The 17,150-nt window shown below is 35.1% G+C and overlaps 1 protein-coding gene across 1 annotated transcript in view; it reads left to right on the top strand.

The window, feature by feature from the left end:
- Nucleotides 1-15,434, top strand: part of PRR12 (proline rich 12) — a 78,217-nt gene extending 62,783 nt beyond the window's left edge. The window contains exons 11-14 of the mRNA XM_072427309.1: nt 1,865-1,962; nt 2,680-2,808; nt 3,650-3,745; nt 5,635-15,434. Coding sequence (XP_072283410.1) covers nt 1,865-1,962; nt 2,680-2,808; nt 3,650-3,745; nt 5,635-5,775 — 464 coding nt within the window. The 3' untranslated portion in view covers nt 5,776-15,434. The remainder of the gene's footprint in view (nt 1-1,864; nt 1,963-2,679; nt 2,809-3,649; nt 3,746-5,634) is intronic.
- Nucleotides 15,435-17,150: the final 1,716 nt, after the last annotated feature.

The following is a 17,150-nucleotide window of genomic DNA, read 5'->3' as shown; positions in this document are numbered from 1 at the left end:
ATATGTGTATTCCTGTTTCTTGATTACATACTGCCTGCGGATTTGCTTTTGAGATAGGCAGCATAACTGGTAAAATTGCAGTTTTTGCTCTCCACAAAGGGTATATAGATGTTTTCCACATTTTGAACAGGTTTATCCAATCTCTCTTTGTAAATGCAAACTGTAACTAACATGTATAAGTAAAGCTGACCTATGCTGTCATAACACCTTCCCTATTCAGATTTACCCACCCTGGTAGATTCATTCTTGTCCAAAAAAATAATTTGAGATCACATGACCAACATCCCTTTATACCATTGGTTATTTGATCTAACCCTGAGTAAAGGATTGGTGTTCAGTCTGAGCTACTATTTGGTTAATACTATCTGAAACACCTAATGGTGCACATTTGTGAACCCTACAGCATGAAGGATGCTGTAGATTGCAGATGTATTATTATTATTGCTAACTTTAAGATTGTTACATAGTACAAGAGGGCACTCTTTGCATCTGGAGGAAAAGTGGTTTAAGCTCCAGATAAGGAAGATGCAGCAGAGGTGCTGTGTGAAAATGCAAGGAAGCTTCCTTGGATCTTCACACAGTGCCTCTGCTGCACACAGTGCTGCATGCTCACCAGCTCCAGATTTCAGAGATATGATTAAACTGGTGTCAATATGTATACACCCTATTTTCTGCAATATCTTTTCATCATTTCAAAGACCAAACCTGACGATCGAAAGTTTCTTACCAAGTCCCCTGAGGAAGCCTAATAGGCGAACCGCGTCGAACACAAGATTCTCAGTCATTTACATCAATTCAGTAGAAACTTATTGATAGGCGAAACGCATCGAACACAAGATTCTCAGTAATTTACATCAATTCAGTAGAAATGTATTGTCTAGCATATGGTCTTTACCCCCCTCCAAAAAATTAAGCAGCAAGGAGGACCGTTAATTCTGTGAAAACTGCATTTATATGCACTAATTTTTGAACTGTTTACCCAATATAATTCACTGCATGTAAAACACCCTGGCTTTCTTTTCAGTCTTTTCTCAAATTATATGTACACTTATCAGGGTGAGCAGTTTGATATTGCATTGAGATGTGTGAATAGCACTCCCCTTTCAATTGTTTACATCAGCAGGAAATCCAATTAAAACTACCTTACGGACTATGAACAAAATTAGGACAGCATGCAACACAACAAATCCCACACCAATGCCAATTCTCCCAAAATAGAGTTAAACCTCTTTAGTAAACCAGCAATCGTAACCTCTTTTTAAGTGAGAAAATTATCTCTCAGCCTCATCCTCAATACATTTTCTAATACTGTTCCTCTATTCTCCTTTACAAGGAGCTCCTCTAGGATAACCTCTCACTAATGTGCCCCAGTATACAGTTGTAAAGGACTGAAAGTCAGGTCTCTACTTGAACTAGTGGACACAGCATTTTGTAGATTCGAAGGACATTCAGAGGACAAAACTGCAAATGCAGAGATTTCATAACTTGGTAGTCAGGTGCACAAAACATAGAACATAGAGTGCACTGTTTGAAGTCAGTTTAAATGGGGGCAATATTTGATGCCCGATTGAAGTGCACTTGTAGGGTCAATTCACATATGACCAAAATTTTAGGTGGTTTGAAAAAAATGATTAGTTCTGATTTGGAAAAATAAAAGTTACACTTTAACAAGTCTGATAGTGTCAGTAACATGTATTGAGCAGTAAAATCAATATTGCATTTCCTGCTGACACACATGTGCTTTGCTGCATTGCTGACTCACTGAACAATGTCAGACGGGTGTCCTTGTGTTATTACACTATCCCAAGGTCACTGACTGGCAGGCTTTTTCATGTTTGTTTGTTTTTTTCTTTATCTTTTTCAGATGAACTTTACCTCCCACCTATGAGAAAAATTGATGGCATTGTAAATGAACATAAGAAAAAAATCTTGAAAAAGATTTCACTGAGTTCATCTGTACAGGTAGGATCTCAACCAATGTACGTATGTCTGAACATCTCCTCCAAAAACATAATACATTATATAACAAGTAATAAATCAATGTGTTAGTCAGCAATTAAATAATTTATTTAAGCACTATAGATATCTAGAAAGAGGAATTACATTTTGTAGCTAACAGAAAACGGACAGCAAACAACTATTAGTTCTGTCTGGGGTCTCCCCAAATAAATCTGTTTTACTGACTTGCCATGCCTTGTTCTTCAATGTTTGTCTATTTGGAGGTGACCATCTTAGTATTAGTGAAACTGTCCATTCTCATGTTAGAGCCTTTAACAATTAGAAGACTGAGCAGCACAGTAGTGACACAAAACATTGCTAAATACACATTTAAAATACATTTACAGGTATGTAAATGGTTTTACCTGCCAAAGTATTTCTTACACTTTGCAGCCATTTTTGTGATGCAGAACACCCAGCTTTCTGATTGGATATAGAAGCAGTAGTAGACTGATGTTCCCTCATGTCAATGCGACATTATCACATGTGCAGTGGGGAGAATTACAGGAGGCTGACACTAAGATACTGGAACCTATTTTAGTTGTGTTTAAGAATACATAATTGTTTTTTATTAAATAAATAACTGCACTCATTTGGGTATTTTATTGATGGCTTGATGTTCAGCTTAATATCTTAGTACTTGGAAATATATATTTATTTATGCTTTCTCATTACCTGTAGGAGGCACTTCACACATTTCCACAGCTGATCACTGAACCGGGAGAGTCTACTCTGAGGATGAAACCTGGTGGAGAGCCTTACAACCGAAAAACACTCAACAAGCTAAAAAAGAATGTAGCCAAACCACAGGTAGGGAGAATGTTGGACAGCCCTGGTGATAGTAGAAAAAAATTGTATTTCACAAAAAAATCTATTGCATCAGTCAGTTTCCGGTCCAGTTATCCCAGTAGGAATTCATAAGGATAGCAGGTTGGTCCAAACTTTCATATACCAAACCAAAAACTACAGAGGGTTATTATTATTATTATAAATTAACAGGATTTATAAAGTGCCAACATAATATGCAACGCTGTACATTAAATAGGGGTTGCAAAAGACAGACAAATACAGACAGTGACACAGGAGGAGGAGAGGACCCTGCCCCAAAGAACTTACAATTTAGGTGGTGGGGGAAGTAACACACAATAGGAGGGGAGATATGGAGTGGTGGGAAGTAGTGACGGTTTCAAAAGACAGAAGAAGATGTGTAGGAGGTTTGAAAAAATGGGTTTTGAGTGCTCTTTTAAATTAGCAGAAAGTAAGAGCAAGCCAAATAGGACGAGGAAGACCATTCCAGAGAGTTGGGGCAGCTCTAGAAAAGTCTTGGAGCCATGCTTGTAATGAGGTTATGAGTGAGGATTAATGACTCTTGAAAGCCAGTAAAGAGATTAAATCCCACCAACATGTTCATTGTTTGTTCCAGGGTTTTTTTTTACCTTGTGGAACATGACCTCTTGGAGTGGTGCCCTGACCACTCATGCATGTCTTAATTCGAAGGAGCAGAAACTCTAATTTAAGGTGGTCCCATAAAACCATACTTTATACCAGCATAAAATAGTTAGGAGAAGACTCGCACATTTTTTTCCTAGATAACATCTAGGCTGTTGGAAATAGAAGTCTGTATAACACGTATGTTGCATTTGTGTTCCAGGAATTCAAGGTGGATGCTCAGAAGTCACTTTATTACTCCTTGTACCATTCCTTGCATCACTACAAGTATCACACCTTTCTACATTGCAAGCAAGAGGTTAGTGGGTGAACCATTTATTAGGTCCAGTTCAAATACATTTTGGTGTGGTAAATCTTTAGTAATTTTTTTTTAATTTAATCATTACCCCCCTAGCGTTCTTATTCTCTCTGTATTTCCATGCAAAAAGTGTTACTTTTTTTTAATAGAAATTTATTTTACATTGTAGGCTATAATTCTTAGGCATAACACACCGAAATATGTCCAATATTTCATAAATTTAATACATTTGGTAATAAACTTTAAATAAAAAAACACAAAAATCTGTTAAAAAACTAAAAATAAAAAAATAGTGAAACATGTATTATAACTGTACAGTGGCATGTATTTTATATATAATATAATTATATATATATAATATATGAAGATTTCTTTGTAATGGCCTCAATACAGCTATTTTGTATTGAATCCAATACAAAATTATTTGAATTTCACGCCGATCCTTACGTCGGGAAACCCCAGAGATCGTCTCTGCAGTCCACGGCTGGAGATTGGAGGAGGAGGACATGTCCCGAGGATCTGCGGGGACCAGCAGGACCCCGGGGGGGTCAACAGAGCAAGCTAAGTGTTTTTTAAGTTTTAGCCAACCCCAAATGTGATTTGGGATTACCGCTTTTTGCAGGTAAAATCCACTCCGAGTCACACTCAGGATTTCCGCTAGGAGGGTTAAAATCCTTATTTTGACCTGTACTTATTTTTAACCTTTGGTAAAGGTCATGAAAACTTGCACAATAATATTTGTAGGGGTAAAATAGTAATAAAACAAGTCTATACCACAGGCAACCCAATTAAAATTGATGTAAACCCTAAATAAATTACATTTAATTATAATTCTGTGTATCATAAACAATTGTTTTGGTAAAAAAATGTTTAAAAATACTCTTCATTATTTCTCATTTTTTTGGATCTTGGTTCTACTGATTTTCTGCATTCTCTTTTCAGCCACTTCTGTATACATGCATGTTCTCCAGCTACTGCTGTTTAACATTTGTGGGGTTCCTGATGGTGACTACAGTGGAACATGTCTGTGTAATATGTATCGGCATGGCCTTCTGTAGTCTCCACAACGAGAATGTGTGACAGAGTGAGCATTTGAGAGACAGAAATAGCCTATACCAGAAAGTGCCTGAACAAGGACCTTCATAGGGGGATCACATATTATTTTAATGTAAACTGTACATTTAAAATATTGCAAATTACTTTTTAAAATAAATCAGTATGTTCAAATATTTTATAAACTTTTAGGTATTATGTTTACAGATAGTGTAACATCATGATGAAAATAACACCATTAAAAATCAATTATTGTAAATAATCTATTGGGGAACACATTTTATTAAAGGTTAGAAGTTTTTAGTTTGCAATAAGACACTCAAGATATTGTATAGCCATGTTTGGTTTTATGGTTGTAAAATTCATAAGACATTATTCAAAAAAAATGTTTGCAGTAAAAATGTTATGGTAAATAAAGAGAATACCAGCTTTGCCTAAAAATGGTAAGATATTCTCCTGTAGTGTTTTAGGTATTTTTTTTAACTTAGAACTGGTATCATTTAATACTTTATTAAATTTCACATGAGTTCTTTTTGTATATCTGTAATATTTGATGTTTATAGCCATTTTTGTGATATGCAAGAAATATATGTAGATATGTAGAAATTACAACATTATGTGGATAATTCTTTAGACTGGGTTACAGTTTATTTTTTCTTATTGCCTGCAAAGTTTTTTTTTTTATTTATTTCTTAACCAGTAGGTTCATACATATTTAGGGATATGTTGGATGTTTAGAGTATCAGGATCTTAACAATCAGGAATACATTTTGCCAGTGGTAAGCATTAGTGAGTGAGAGTACATGTGATAACAACTGTCTTCCACTTATATACAGACCAACGCAATAGAAGAGCAGAATGATGATCTGGGGCAAGAAGAAGTTGTTCAACAGTGCATGAGGAACCAGCCTTGGCTTGAAAAACTTTTTGACTCCTTCATTGACCTACTCACGCAAGCACAGAACAAGTGCGCGTGACTGAACACATGACTGCTATCAAAGTTGACGAACAGAAAGAAACCTGTTTAAGGGGAATTAAATCACAAAATAAAAACAAGTGACTCAAGAGAGACATGCCATACGTAAGAGGCAATGTGTTCTGTCCTGGACTTAACTTTTGTTGCCATGGCAACAAGCTATAAAGGGGAATGGATGACGTAAGTTCTGAAGGCCTTAACTTGACTCTAGGCCGCAGGCTTTTGAACAGTGGCACCTATTTGAATCAAGGTGGTTCTCTCTTTCTCTTGACTTCTGTCTTCTTCCTTTGTTATTTGTCCTTCTTCATCTAGAGAAGGACTTGCTAACTGTGCATCGTTTCATTTTTTATTTTATTTTTTCATTTGCTCTTTGTGCCGTCCCCGTCATACTGTACAGAGGATTTCTGGCTCTGTCTTCTGTTCAGATCTGCTTCCAGTGACTGATATATTCTGACAGGAGCAAGCAGCCCCAACATTCTGTCCCTTGTTATTTATTGGGAAGCATGCGTGTATGTGTTGTGCGTGTGAAAGAGCCAGATTCCCTGTTGTTCGGGGTGGCGGGCATTTAGATTTTGGATTAACAAATCTTTTTAGCTGTAGGGGCAACTTGCCACAAAAAAAAAAATACATTAATAATTTGCCACAAAATAATGCTCACCGTTTATTGCCATTTTAATTTTGGTCATGCACAAAAAATTATTTAACCTTACTTCACGACCCTATAGTTTAGATTTTTTTCAGCACATATAAATATTTTAACCTAGCTGATACCATAATTTAGTTTTTGTCGAAAGGTAAAATTTTAGTTGCCCCACAAAAAAGATTTTTTGACAGAAAATTGAAAAAATAAGCATGCTGGTTAGAGAAAAATACAAGATTTGCTTGACCTAAATAATGCAATGGCTTGACCACAGCCAATGGCAGTGAATGCAGCAAGAAGAGAATTGGTGCACTTCCGCATTTCAGGTATAATGAACAGGGTAGTAAAAATATAATCTACAACTATTCTTTTCAAAGATGTTCATTATTATGAAAAGTTTCATGGTACATTATCTGTGTTCTGGTATATTGGACATCTAGGTATTAATTTTAACTAATGCAAAGATCTTCATATCCTTTTGGCAAACAGAGTAATAAAGCTTTGTTAATCCAATATCAAAGAAACATGTTCCTTTTATTCCCTATTTTGAGTAATTAATTGTACTTACATTCAGTATTTTTAATGTTGTGGGGTTAATTCAATATATATAAATATATTCTTTTGCATCCCTTAACATAAAAATGGTGTTATCAATTTTTTTTTATTTTTATTTCAATGTGGGAAGAAGCTTTCTTTTGTGGCTTTTATTCACCCTCTGTGCTACTGGAAGTCTGTAAAAAGTGTATTGTTCGGAACCTTGATTGTGTTTTGCTGTTGTGTTGCACTGCAAAACATTTGCTAACAATTCCATTAGCATTGAGCTGAATAAGTAATTTTACCTCCTCTGTCACATTGTAAAATCCTCTCCAGTCATTTCAGCAGTATGACATATAGGTATTGGTAAAAGAAAAAAACTCATTCTTTTAACATTGTGTGCATTTTTTTTAAGGTAGTCACTGATGGTGTGGAGATAAACAGCTACTTTAGAGGAGTGTAAAAAGAAGTAGAGTCTTTTACATCATGGTTCTTTTATTTAATCATTACTACATGGCAGTTGTCACCCTTTTGTTTTTAGATGACAATTTAAAATCATATTTTCCCAGCTTGTTTGAGAGATGACGTTATTGGGGAGATAAACCGTATGCGTGTGGTTTTTTTTCTACATTTTTTTGTTTCTTTTTCTTTTTTTAAATTTGATGTAAATATTGTATAGGAGAAAAATCTATGTACAATATTGTATTTGACTATATCTAATTGATAATGATGATGTTGCCTAGATGTGAAGTGTTCAGTTTAACTGAACTCGGATTAGTATTTTGCTCAGAAAAAAATAAACTTAGAACAGAGAGAAAAAAATGGGGTATTCTTAAACAACAACCTCTTTTATCCTTTTCACATTCACGTTTTTTTTTTTAATATAAAATCATTTGGATAAGGCATTGGAAAAAAATTTGACACAAACTAGTAAAAATCCTGAGCACAAGCCCAGCTATGTATATTTTTTTTTACTGTTGTCACAAAGTTTGGTTATAAATTCTTATGTTGCCAGGGTTTAGAAAGGTGAGGCAAATTTAATTTTGACAAACTTTTTTACCAAAATTAATGTAATATTATAGTATTTCTTATTCTTTAGAGATAACGGTGGCATCTTGCATTCATTGACAAACCCATTTTGTAACATTTTTGAACAAGGATTATGGTGCTAAATAATCAGGTCAAACTGCCTTGACAAATGATCTGATTGTAAAACACAAAATATTCAAATTTTAATGTATTGACAAAAAATCACCTAGAATATGACCTACTTTGTTTATTTGTGTATGGTGCACATAAGGATTAGTTTTGTTGTTATATATAACTTTGACTGGTAGTTCTTTGGTTTTTATACAAGGGATATGGATGCTTAAGGTAGGGCTTGATTCATATAGTATAAAGGGACCAAAGGACCAAAAAGTGCACCGTGAAAAAAATCCAAAGATTTAGAGAGGAAGTGGAATTACACACTAATATTATTACAGTCCAAAATAATTGTAGTTCATTTATAAATCCGCTTGACACGAGATATTACTGGTATCATGTTTTGGGGGGTTAAAACGGTCCTTATTTAACAAAATCAGACAATTCACACTGCATTCTAACATTTTGGCTGTAATGTTGTGTTGTCCTAATTATAAATGAACCAGCAATCTATGATTATTATTGTTCTTAAATTGTTTCTTTTTCTAGATTTTTATTTTGATCAGTAAACCAATATTTGAGATTTCAGAAAAATGGTGCACTGACAATGAGGTTTCCAGGAAAAAGCTGTTTCTGAACTGCCTACTGCATTCTTAAAAATCAAAAATGGTTTTGCTAATACCTAACTGTCTTCCAAATCTTTAGTAATTTCATTCAAACACATAAAAAGGGCCCATTGTTCAAAAATTTGTTGAAGGGTTTTGTTGCTATTATGAAAAACAAAAACTGTTGTCGACATTAATATAATAATGGTAGAACTTTTTTTTACCTAAATGGTTAATTAAGACAAGACTATTGACTTCATTTTGTGGCAGAATGGCTGATTTGAGCCAAATTATCTATTTATAGAGTCAAGTTTAAAATACCAACTATTTGGTTGTCTAGAATTGTATAGGACACATTCTTTAAATCTATGATGTTTTGTTTTGAAGATATGAGGATAGATAATATAGGTCTTTTTTTCTTTTTTTTTTCTTTCTTTCTTTTTGCCCTTTTTGTTAAGTGGATTCAGTTGAGCACCACTGTAAAAACAAGAGATACAACTTAGCTTCACCTCAAATCTTAAAAAAAATAAAGTTAGTTTGAAATTGGCAGAATGGTAGTATAGAAATCCAGTCATTGAGTTTTCAAGCTTTTATACTAATATTAGTAAGAAAGAAAATAGCTTTAGCTTAAATAAAGTCTCCATTTTGTTTGCGTTTTTTAATTGAACATCAAGTACTTAAAATAAAATGTTTAAATGGATTTTGACAATTTTGAATGTCAGCTATCCTCTAGGAGGCTTATAAAACCACACTGGTCCTTTAGTGGACTCTATATAGGAATGTTGAATATTGAAAATATGCTACTGAGAGACAAACAAAGAACTACAGCCCTCAACAGTTGTAGCTGCTACAGTTGCCACTGCAACCCCCCAACAATGTGAAAGAACATTAGTACATACCATACAACCAAGAAGAAAATAGATAATTCTCCTTTTTGTTTTGCCTTAATCTGTCTACATCTGTTCCAGACTGCACAGTAACACACAAATATTAGCCAAAAAGTCCTTGTTCTTGTTAACCAGTGTTTCCAAATGTCCAACAATTAGGAAACAATTTGTATTTTCTGAAAATTGCAGTTTGCCTATAGAATTGGTATGACACAAAAATATTGGTGATTTTTATTTTTCATGTTGTTCATAAATTAACTATAAATTGGATTCAGAACTTTGCCTTTAGGAATATAAGTAAAAACCACCTGTGTATATATAAGCTTTTTTTTAATTAGTGCAGTTTATTTGATTTGTTTTTTTTATTTGTTATAAATACATTTTGTTTAGCTTGCAGAATATTTTTAAGTACAATTTCAACTAGGTCTTGTCATTTAAAAAAAGTGACAATCTATTGCAGTATATAGTAGCACTTTACATCGGAATTGGGCAACCCAAGTACCCAACAGCAACAAAAGAAGAACCCAGTCATGCCCTCCTTCAAATTACAGGCCTAAGTGCGTACTGGGGCATTCACATTTCTGTCAAAGAGGTGAATGGGTTGGTCATAGCTACTTTAGAGTAAGGTTTGCAGGGTTTCTTTTTATACTTGTTTATACATGGCTAACTTGGATGTAAATATATTTTAGCAAAGTATTGATTTGGTTACCCCTTTCTCTTTTTAATACTTGCTTGATTTTTGTTGTATATATTAATAATATTGGGCTTATTAAATCTAGTGCGTAGAGCAGTAACTCAGAGATCTTTGGACTTTTGTAATCAATGAGGGGGTGGCTTTATTAAGTGCTATTCGGACTGTGTAAATGCTGCTTATGGAGTAGTTACTCTATGAGCAAAACCACTGTAGTGTGTGTTGACACCTAACTTGACAGTTCAGTGTAACGTAATACAAATGGATAGAATAACTTGTGTCTAATAAAAGAGGATTTCCAGTCTTTTTTGAGGTATATATTATTATGGTAAAAAGGTTAGAACTATTCTCTTATGTTTTCATTGCTATCAGTGTCCCTGCTGCATTGATTTCCCTTTACTTCCTGCTCTGGTTACTATCAGCTCTGCAGTAAGTGTTTAGTTTTACAAAAGGGGAACAGCATTCTGTTCATTTCACTCTATGCTAATATTCATCTTCTCTATGTCCAGTGTGCTGTGATGCCATTTATTGTAAAATACTTCCAAATGCATTATACAGTGGAGTGTGAAACACCATAATGCCCGTGCCATACAATGTGGTACCCTATGTTGCTAAAACGGGTTATGTGCATTTTTTTATTCATTGTGGTGCATTGGCAAATACTAAATGGGCTGCCCTTATGTTAAACAGTAAAAGTAAATGAACACACCTCAAAGTATCACTAATGTGTGAAAGTGCTATCTGCATCCCCATTGAAGATTTTTTTTCCATGCCTGTACTAGTTACACAACAGGAAGGAGGGAAATTACTCATTTTTGCTAATGCCTGCTCTGTTAAATACAATTTTTTGCAGAAATTCATGCAATGAATTTCTTTAATCAAAGGGCTGGTGGTAAGAAAAAACTGTACTGGAAAGGTTAATACTGATCTTAACTAAAGTTAATACTGATCTAAACTCAAAAACGAAAAGTCACCAGAAGGTAGTACCAGTTAGGAAAAGTTACATGTAATGTCTCTTTTGTCAAAAAACAAAAGCCCTGGCTCCTGGTGGCTTTTTGTTTTAGCTCCATACTGCAGAACGCATGTGTTGTGTAGTGTTATCTTTACAGAAGTCCACCATGGAGCCGGCAGTAAAGATGGCGCCTTCTAAAGTTGCATTGAAGACAGGTGCTGGTAAGGGTAAGTATATGTCTTAATTGTCAAGAATGCTGTGCTGATATGCTGATTGTGGCAGAAGCTCACAACCCAAAAATGAGTTTAGATCTGCTTTAAATAGTTTTTTGTTTTTTTAAATATAGGGTCTACTATTGCTGACTATCTGCAAATGCTAGTTATCTTGCTTCGGTAATAAAAGTTAGAAGGCCTTAGCGATTTTTTTGAGTTCATCAATGACAGCCTACATGTTCCCTAACAGGTATTCTTTAAAAATGTTGATTTTGACTGAAAAACTTCTATATATACAGCACTGGTTACAATGCCCAATACAAAGCAGCTTTGGACCGCTTCAAGATGCTGAGGATCCTAATGCTATCCTGGTCCTGTGTAGATGAAACTCCTTGCAATCTTGGTTATTCAGCCTGCCCAATGATAAAAATATTGTTGATTAGCCGCTAAATAGTAAATTGTACTTTTCGTCATAATACACAAAAGTATTTTTATTTTAATTATCAACATTGTTGAATTGCTTTTTAAAGTGCACCTATTGCCTATAACATGTACAAGGTGTCATTTTGTGACCCAAGCAGGAAAAGTCTGGTAGGCAGCTCTTAAAATACAAAATGGCAGATCATTGTCAATGGGCTAGATCATGATACCCACTACTTTGTCTGAACAAGCTAGGGGAGTGATGTGATGGGAGGATATGGTCATGCTTACCATCAAAACCACAGCTAAGACTTTATTCACAACATTATTTTGGAGAGATGAGGCTTAAGGGAAAAAAATGAAGGTTCTAAAAATCCTGGAGGATTTGGGCAGAGCGTAAAGCCAAAACAGGTCTTGGAGCACAAGTATATGCAAATTTGACCAGGCATTTTTCTTGGAATCTTGGGATGCAAGCTGCTTATTTAATACCTTCTATTTTTAAATGGCTGCTATCAAAAATATGGGTACACCTTACCCAGTCATTCTTTCACTTTTTTACCCAAGTTTTTCACTTCCTTTAAAGCTATAGTAACAACAATTTATTTTTAGCAATAGTATAAAGGGTGATAATCCACAGTATTTACCCAGGTTAATTGTATGTAGTAAACATTAATGTTTGTTGGTTACTATTGTAAGGTTGAATACTTTTAGCACTTTTCACCTGATCTTATTAAATAAAAAATCACATAAATTGTCATGATTTGGAGAGAATACTGTATGGTATGATATGGATTGGGTAGATACGTGGATAGAAATGAAAGTCTAAACGTGCTTAGAGTAACAAATTGACTGTTGGTATTTGAAGTTACAAACTGTTGAAAAATTAACATTTTCACAACTGACATTGTAGCTAGTTGTCTGTAAAATTATGTAGTTCTGCCTGTTTGATTTACCTTTCTTTTCATTTAAATTACTTCTGTATATTTTGTTTGCAAAAAAAAATAGTTTATTAAAAAACTGATCCCTACTTTGTTTTTTTTAGCCTAATGGATCACTGCACAACAAGTACAGTTATCTGCCCTCTAAAGTGCAATAAAAAAGCTAAATATAACTCCTCTAGGATGTCTGAATACCACAATCTTGCCATTGTGGCCTAGTGTACTTCCAATACACACTGAATATTGCAAACAATGATGACAGCTGGTGGAGCTTTTGGTGTCCAAGGAATAGGATTCTGCATAAAAAAGAGGGGCTCCCAGCATAGACTGCTAGTGCCCTGCCCCCTGCCATCAGAAGCCCCACTTACTGCCTACCTCCTTTCTGTTTTGTTTTTTTTTAGATAGGAAATAACATCACTATTGTTTACAACTGCTAGCAAGGATTGGAAGCGCACTATAGGAGAGTACTTTGTGTCAGGTGTAAGGTCCGTCTAGTAACTTTTTTAACACATTTTTTCGTTGCCAATTGTTGTTACAATGTCAATTTCAACTACCGTTTAGTAACTTTTGGTCACAACCTAACCACTCATAGTGACCAAATAAAAAGAGATGGTAGGCTTATGGTAATGGTTAAAAAGAACTCAGCACACAGTTAAATTCCATCAATTGACAATAACTAGAAAATACAGGCAAATGCCTCCCTTCATTCTTGTATCTTCCCATTGCAATATAGAGCTGTTTCATATATATATTTTTTTTTGCTGAAAACTAATGACGGTGTTGCCTATAAAAACAGTGCTCAGGCACATCCTTTGTACATCAGAAAAAAGAGACTGTTTGCTAGGAGAGACAAATACCCTGCCATTGTTTTATTGTCTTATTCCCCAATTGTGTTGCCTGGAACAAGCATTTACATAAGGGTGTTATATATAGGTCTGTACATTGAGGTCCTTGTGATGTCTTTAGGATGACAAGCTGGTAAGAGCCATGTGGCTATCATGAAATTAAAACCTCTGGCTGGTATGGGCAACATAAGCAGTCTTAACTAGTACAGCGGTGATCAGACTAGTAATCCAGTTACCAGTCAGATGTTAGTTTCCTGACAACAGTAAAAGAGAATTTCAAATTTGTGTTTCTGGGTTTCTACACTATGCCCTTTGCTTCTCACTTCTTCATGGAGATTTTATTCTGTACCCTGCTCTCGCATCATGATTTCCTCTTGATGCGGAGCCCAGCTGTCGATGACCTTAAGTTCTCCCACCACTAAAGGTCATTTTAATGCAGATTTTTGACTACTCTAGCAAAAGTGGACCTATCGCTGCAGCAGCAGGTTTCAGTTTCTAGGAAACTAAAAGATCAAATCTAATGGGTTGCTGTATGCAACAGTTCTACTTTTGCTGATGGATTTATGTTAAAAATCTTTATTTTCATGTGCAGCAATTTGTAGGGCCATTATGCCCAAAATATATAATTTACCTAAAGCTGTTTTTTGTAACATGTCTTTTCAACTTCAGATAATATATACATTACATTCGCAGTAGCTTTTCAACCAAGGGCATATATGCAACCAAGGTGACACAGGGAAAAAGGGTGATGTTTTCCAACACACTGCTAATGTCATTGGCAACCTACATGTACCTATCATTGTACAGATATTATCCATTGCTTCATCCTTGGTGTATTATAAATACCTGAAATCACTTCATTTTTATCCATGAGTATTATGTTTGCATAATTATACTATTTTTAATGTGTCCCTCCAAATCCAGCAACTGACGCATCTCTTTCTCAATTGGCATCAACTTGGCGAAGGTTTGCTGTGTCTTTGTTTTTGGACTTTGATTGTAATTATAAAGCATCATGTGAGGTCAAGTTTAGCCAAAATATGAACCCCCGGTGGTTAGGGGGAAGAGGGACAACTGCACATTCCAGTTTGTAGCCAGGCCTGGGACTTTCCTCAGCTGCTGGAGGCATTTAGGTTTCCATAACTCTGCTAGGCTCTAATATATTAGTTGCAATAATCATATGAATGGCATTTGTATCATAGTGTAAAGTATAAGCCACCACTTCAAGATAGTGCTGGGAGATTCAGACCATACGGTAACAACATTGTATCTGAAACATTTTGGTTTTAATAAGCAAACTGACTTTGTAAGTAGAAAATATGGGTGTATAAAGTATTTAAATAAGTAAAACGAAAAAAAAGAAAAAAAAAAAGACTAGCCAAATTTCCGTGGAATAATTATTACCCCTACTGTTGTTCCGTAGGGGTGTGTTTTATTTTTAATTCATTAGCTTGGTTAAAAAAAAAAAAAAAAAAAATTGTAGAGGAAATAATGTAAATTCTATTTCTCTGTCCATGTTACCAAATGTATTTCTGAACTAAAACTCATAACCGCTCTCTGGCGCCCCCTATCACTTGCTCCTTTTTATGTGTCCTAATCTAGAACTTTTTTACACTGTGTACTGCGTGTAACTTGTTCTTGCCTCAAAGGTATTGTTACAATATTTGAATTTGTGTTCCTGTATGGATGTTATTATATATTTTTATCGTTAATTAGTGTCTGTTTTCCCTCAATATGTACAACTCACAGTGTATAATGTGTACACAAAAGAAAAAAAACACTTTTTCTTTGCATACTGTTTGTACTTGTTTTCTTTTTTTGTGTTTTTCTCTGTGGAAACTCAGTGGATATTCCAACCACCAATATTTTTATTGTTAGATTAAACGTACACAAACATGCTATCTAAAAGCCACACTCTAACCAAGACTGTTCTTGGATTTTAGGTAAATCCTCTGCTCTTATTTTCTTTTGTTTCTCAGTGATCTCATAAAATGATCAGATCTGAAGTAAATCCAAAGTAAACTCTGTATCCAACTGATAATTTCTAATCGATCACCATTCCTCTCCTTACTTGGGTATGAAGTGGTCAGACGTGTTGGGACATCTCAATTGAAAGCACACATTTTGTGTCGTGTGTATAAGTGATTGATTAACGTGCAACCTATATTCTGATTACTTCCCATGAGGAAAAAAAAGGGCAGAATATTGTACATGGGTGTGCAGTATGGGGGGGCTTTTGTCTAATCAGAAAATTGAGCAGATAGATCACAATTATTAGTAGTGGATCTTCTGGTGTGCAACTGGTCTAACACTGCAAAGCATAAAAATATTAAAAGAGTATAATAGGCAAATACAAATGCTCCCAAAGTAATAAAACATTACTTATGTTTTCCTTTTTATATCTGTCACCTTGAAAACATTTACATCAAGCTCTTTCATGTTATGTTCACTCTTTTTGGCCTTCACGAACAACTCCCTTCTAGGAGGTGGCTACACATGGAAAATTTTATAGTTTAGCATAGTTGAAATATTGCATGTAATGTTTAAGCATGGCATTAGTTCTTAGGGCTGGTCAGGAGAGCAACGCTTCTGGCTTCTTAACCACTGGTAACCACCTAAAACAGCATCTGGCCAATGAATTCCCATGGAAAGGTGGAAAGGGGATGGGGGTTGACAAAAGCCCATTAAAACCATCTGGATATCCTTGTTCAGTTTTGAATAAATGGGGGGGGGGGGAGGGTTAGTGGCTGGCCATCTTGAGACCACCTGTGTAATTAAAGCTTAAAAAATACCCTGTCAATTTACCACCACATTTCAATAAAAGTCTTACCATATGATTCTTTTTGCATTCAAGATATTTACCCGTAAAAGCCTTCCTTGTGCTTACTTCCAAAAAGACCTAGGACTTCTGCTAAATCCTGCCATCATGGATTTGACATTATCACCACCAGCAGACTCAGAGCTGTCACTCAAGTGACCCTTTTTTCTTTTATAATTTATACATTTATATGGAGCTGACATCAGTGTGACACACAGTGCTTTACAGATTTGTTAGTCATGTCACTGTCAGAAGGAGCTCACAATCTAATCACTACCATAATCATGTCATTGCGTCTACATAAAAAGTTATCTAAGGAAGGGTGTAGCAGAGGAGCCAAAGCAGCACATACAATAATTAGACTCAATTATTAAAACTCTCAGAAAAGGATAGATCTATGATGTGCAAGGAGGAACATCACCTGGGGCAGAAAAATGTTTTACCTGTGACATTAACATGGGGGCTGAAAATGTTTTCTTAGCACAAGAGCACTGTAGGGTCACTCACAATACCTAGGACCAAGTCCTAGCATTGACAAGAAGGAAATGGTTGTTAACAATGCTATTTGAAAACAACTAACCACTCTTCCAGTTTAATAATAAAAGTAGATACTGCACTCCATAGACATATAAAGGGGGCAGGGAGAAGAAAATAAGCTCTTTGTAGTGAAACATCTGGGTATGCACACACA

The sequence above is a fragment of the Pyxicephalus adspersus genome, chromosome 11 (assembly GCF_032062135.1).
Source record: "Pyxicephalus adspersus chromosome 11, UCB_Pads_2.0, whole genome shotgun sequence".
NCBI classification, from domain to species: domain Eukaryota; kingdom Metazoa; phylum Chordata; class Amphibia; order Anura; family Pyxicephalidae; genus Pyxicephalus; species Pyxicephalus adspersus.
Note: the sequence above shows the minus strand (reverse complement) of the source record. Positions and strands in the feature narration are given on the sequence as shown.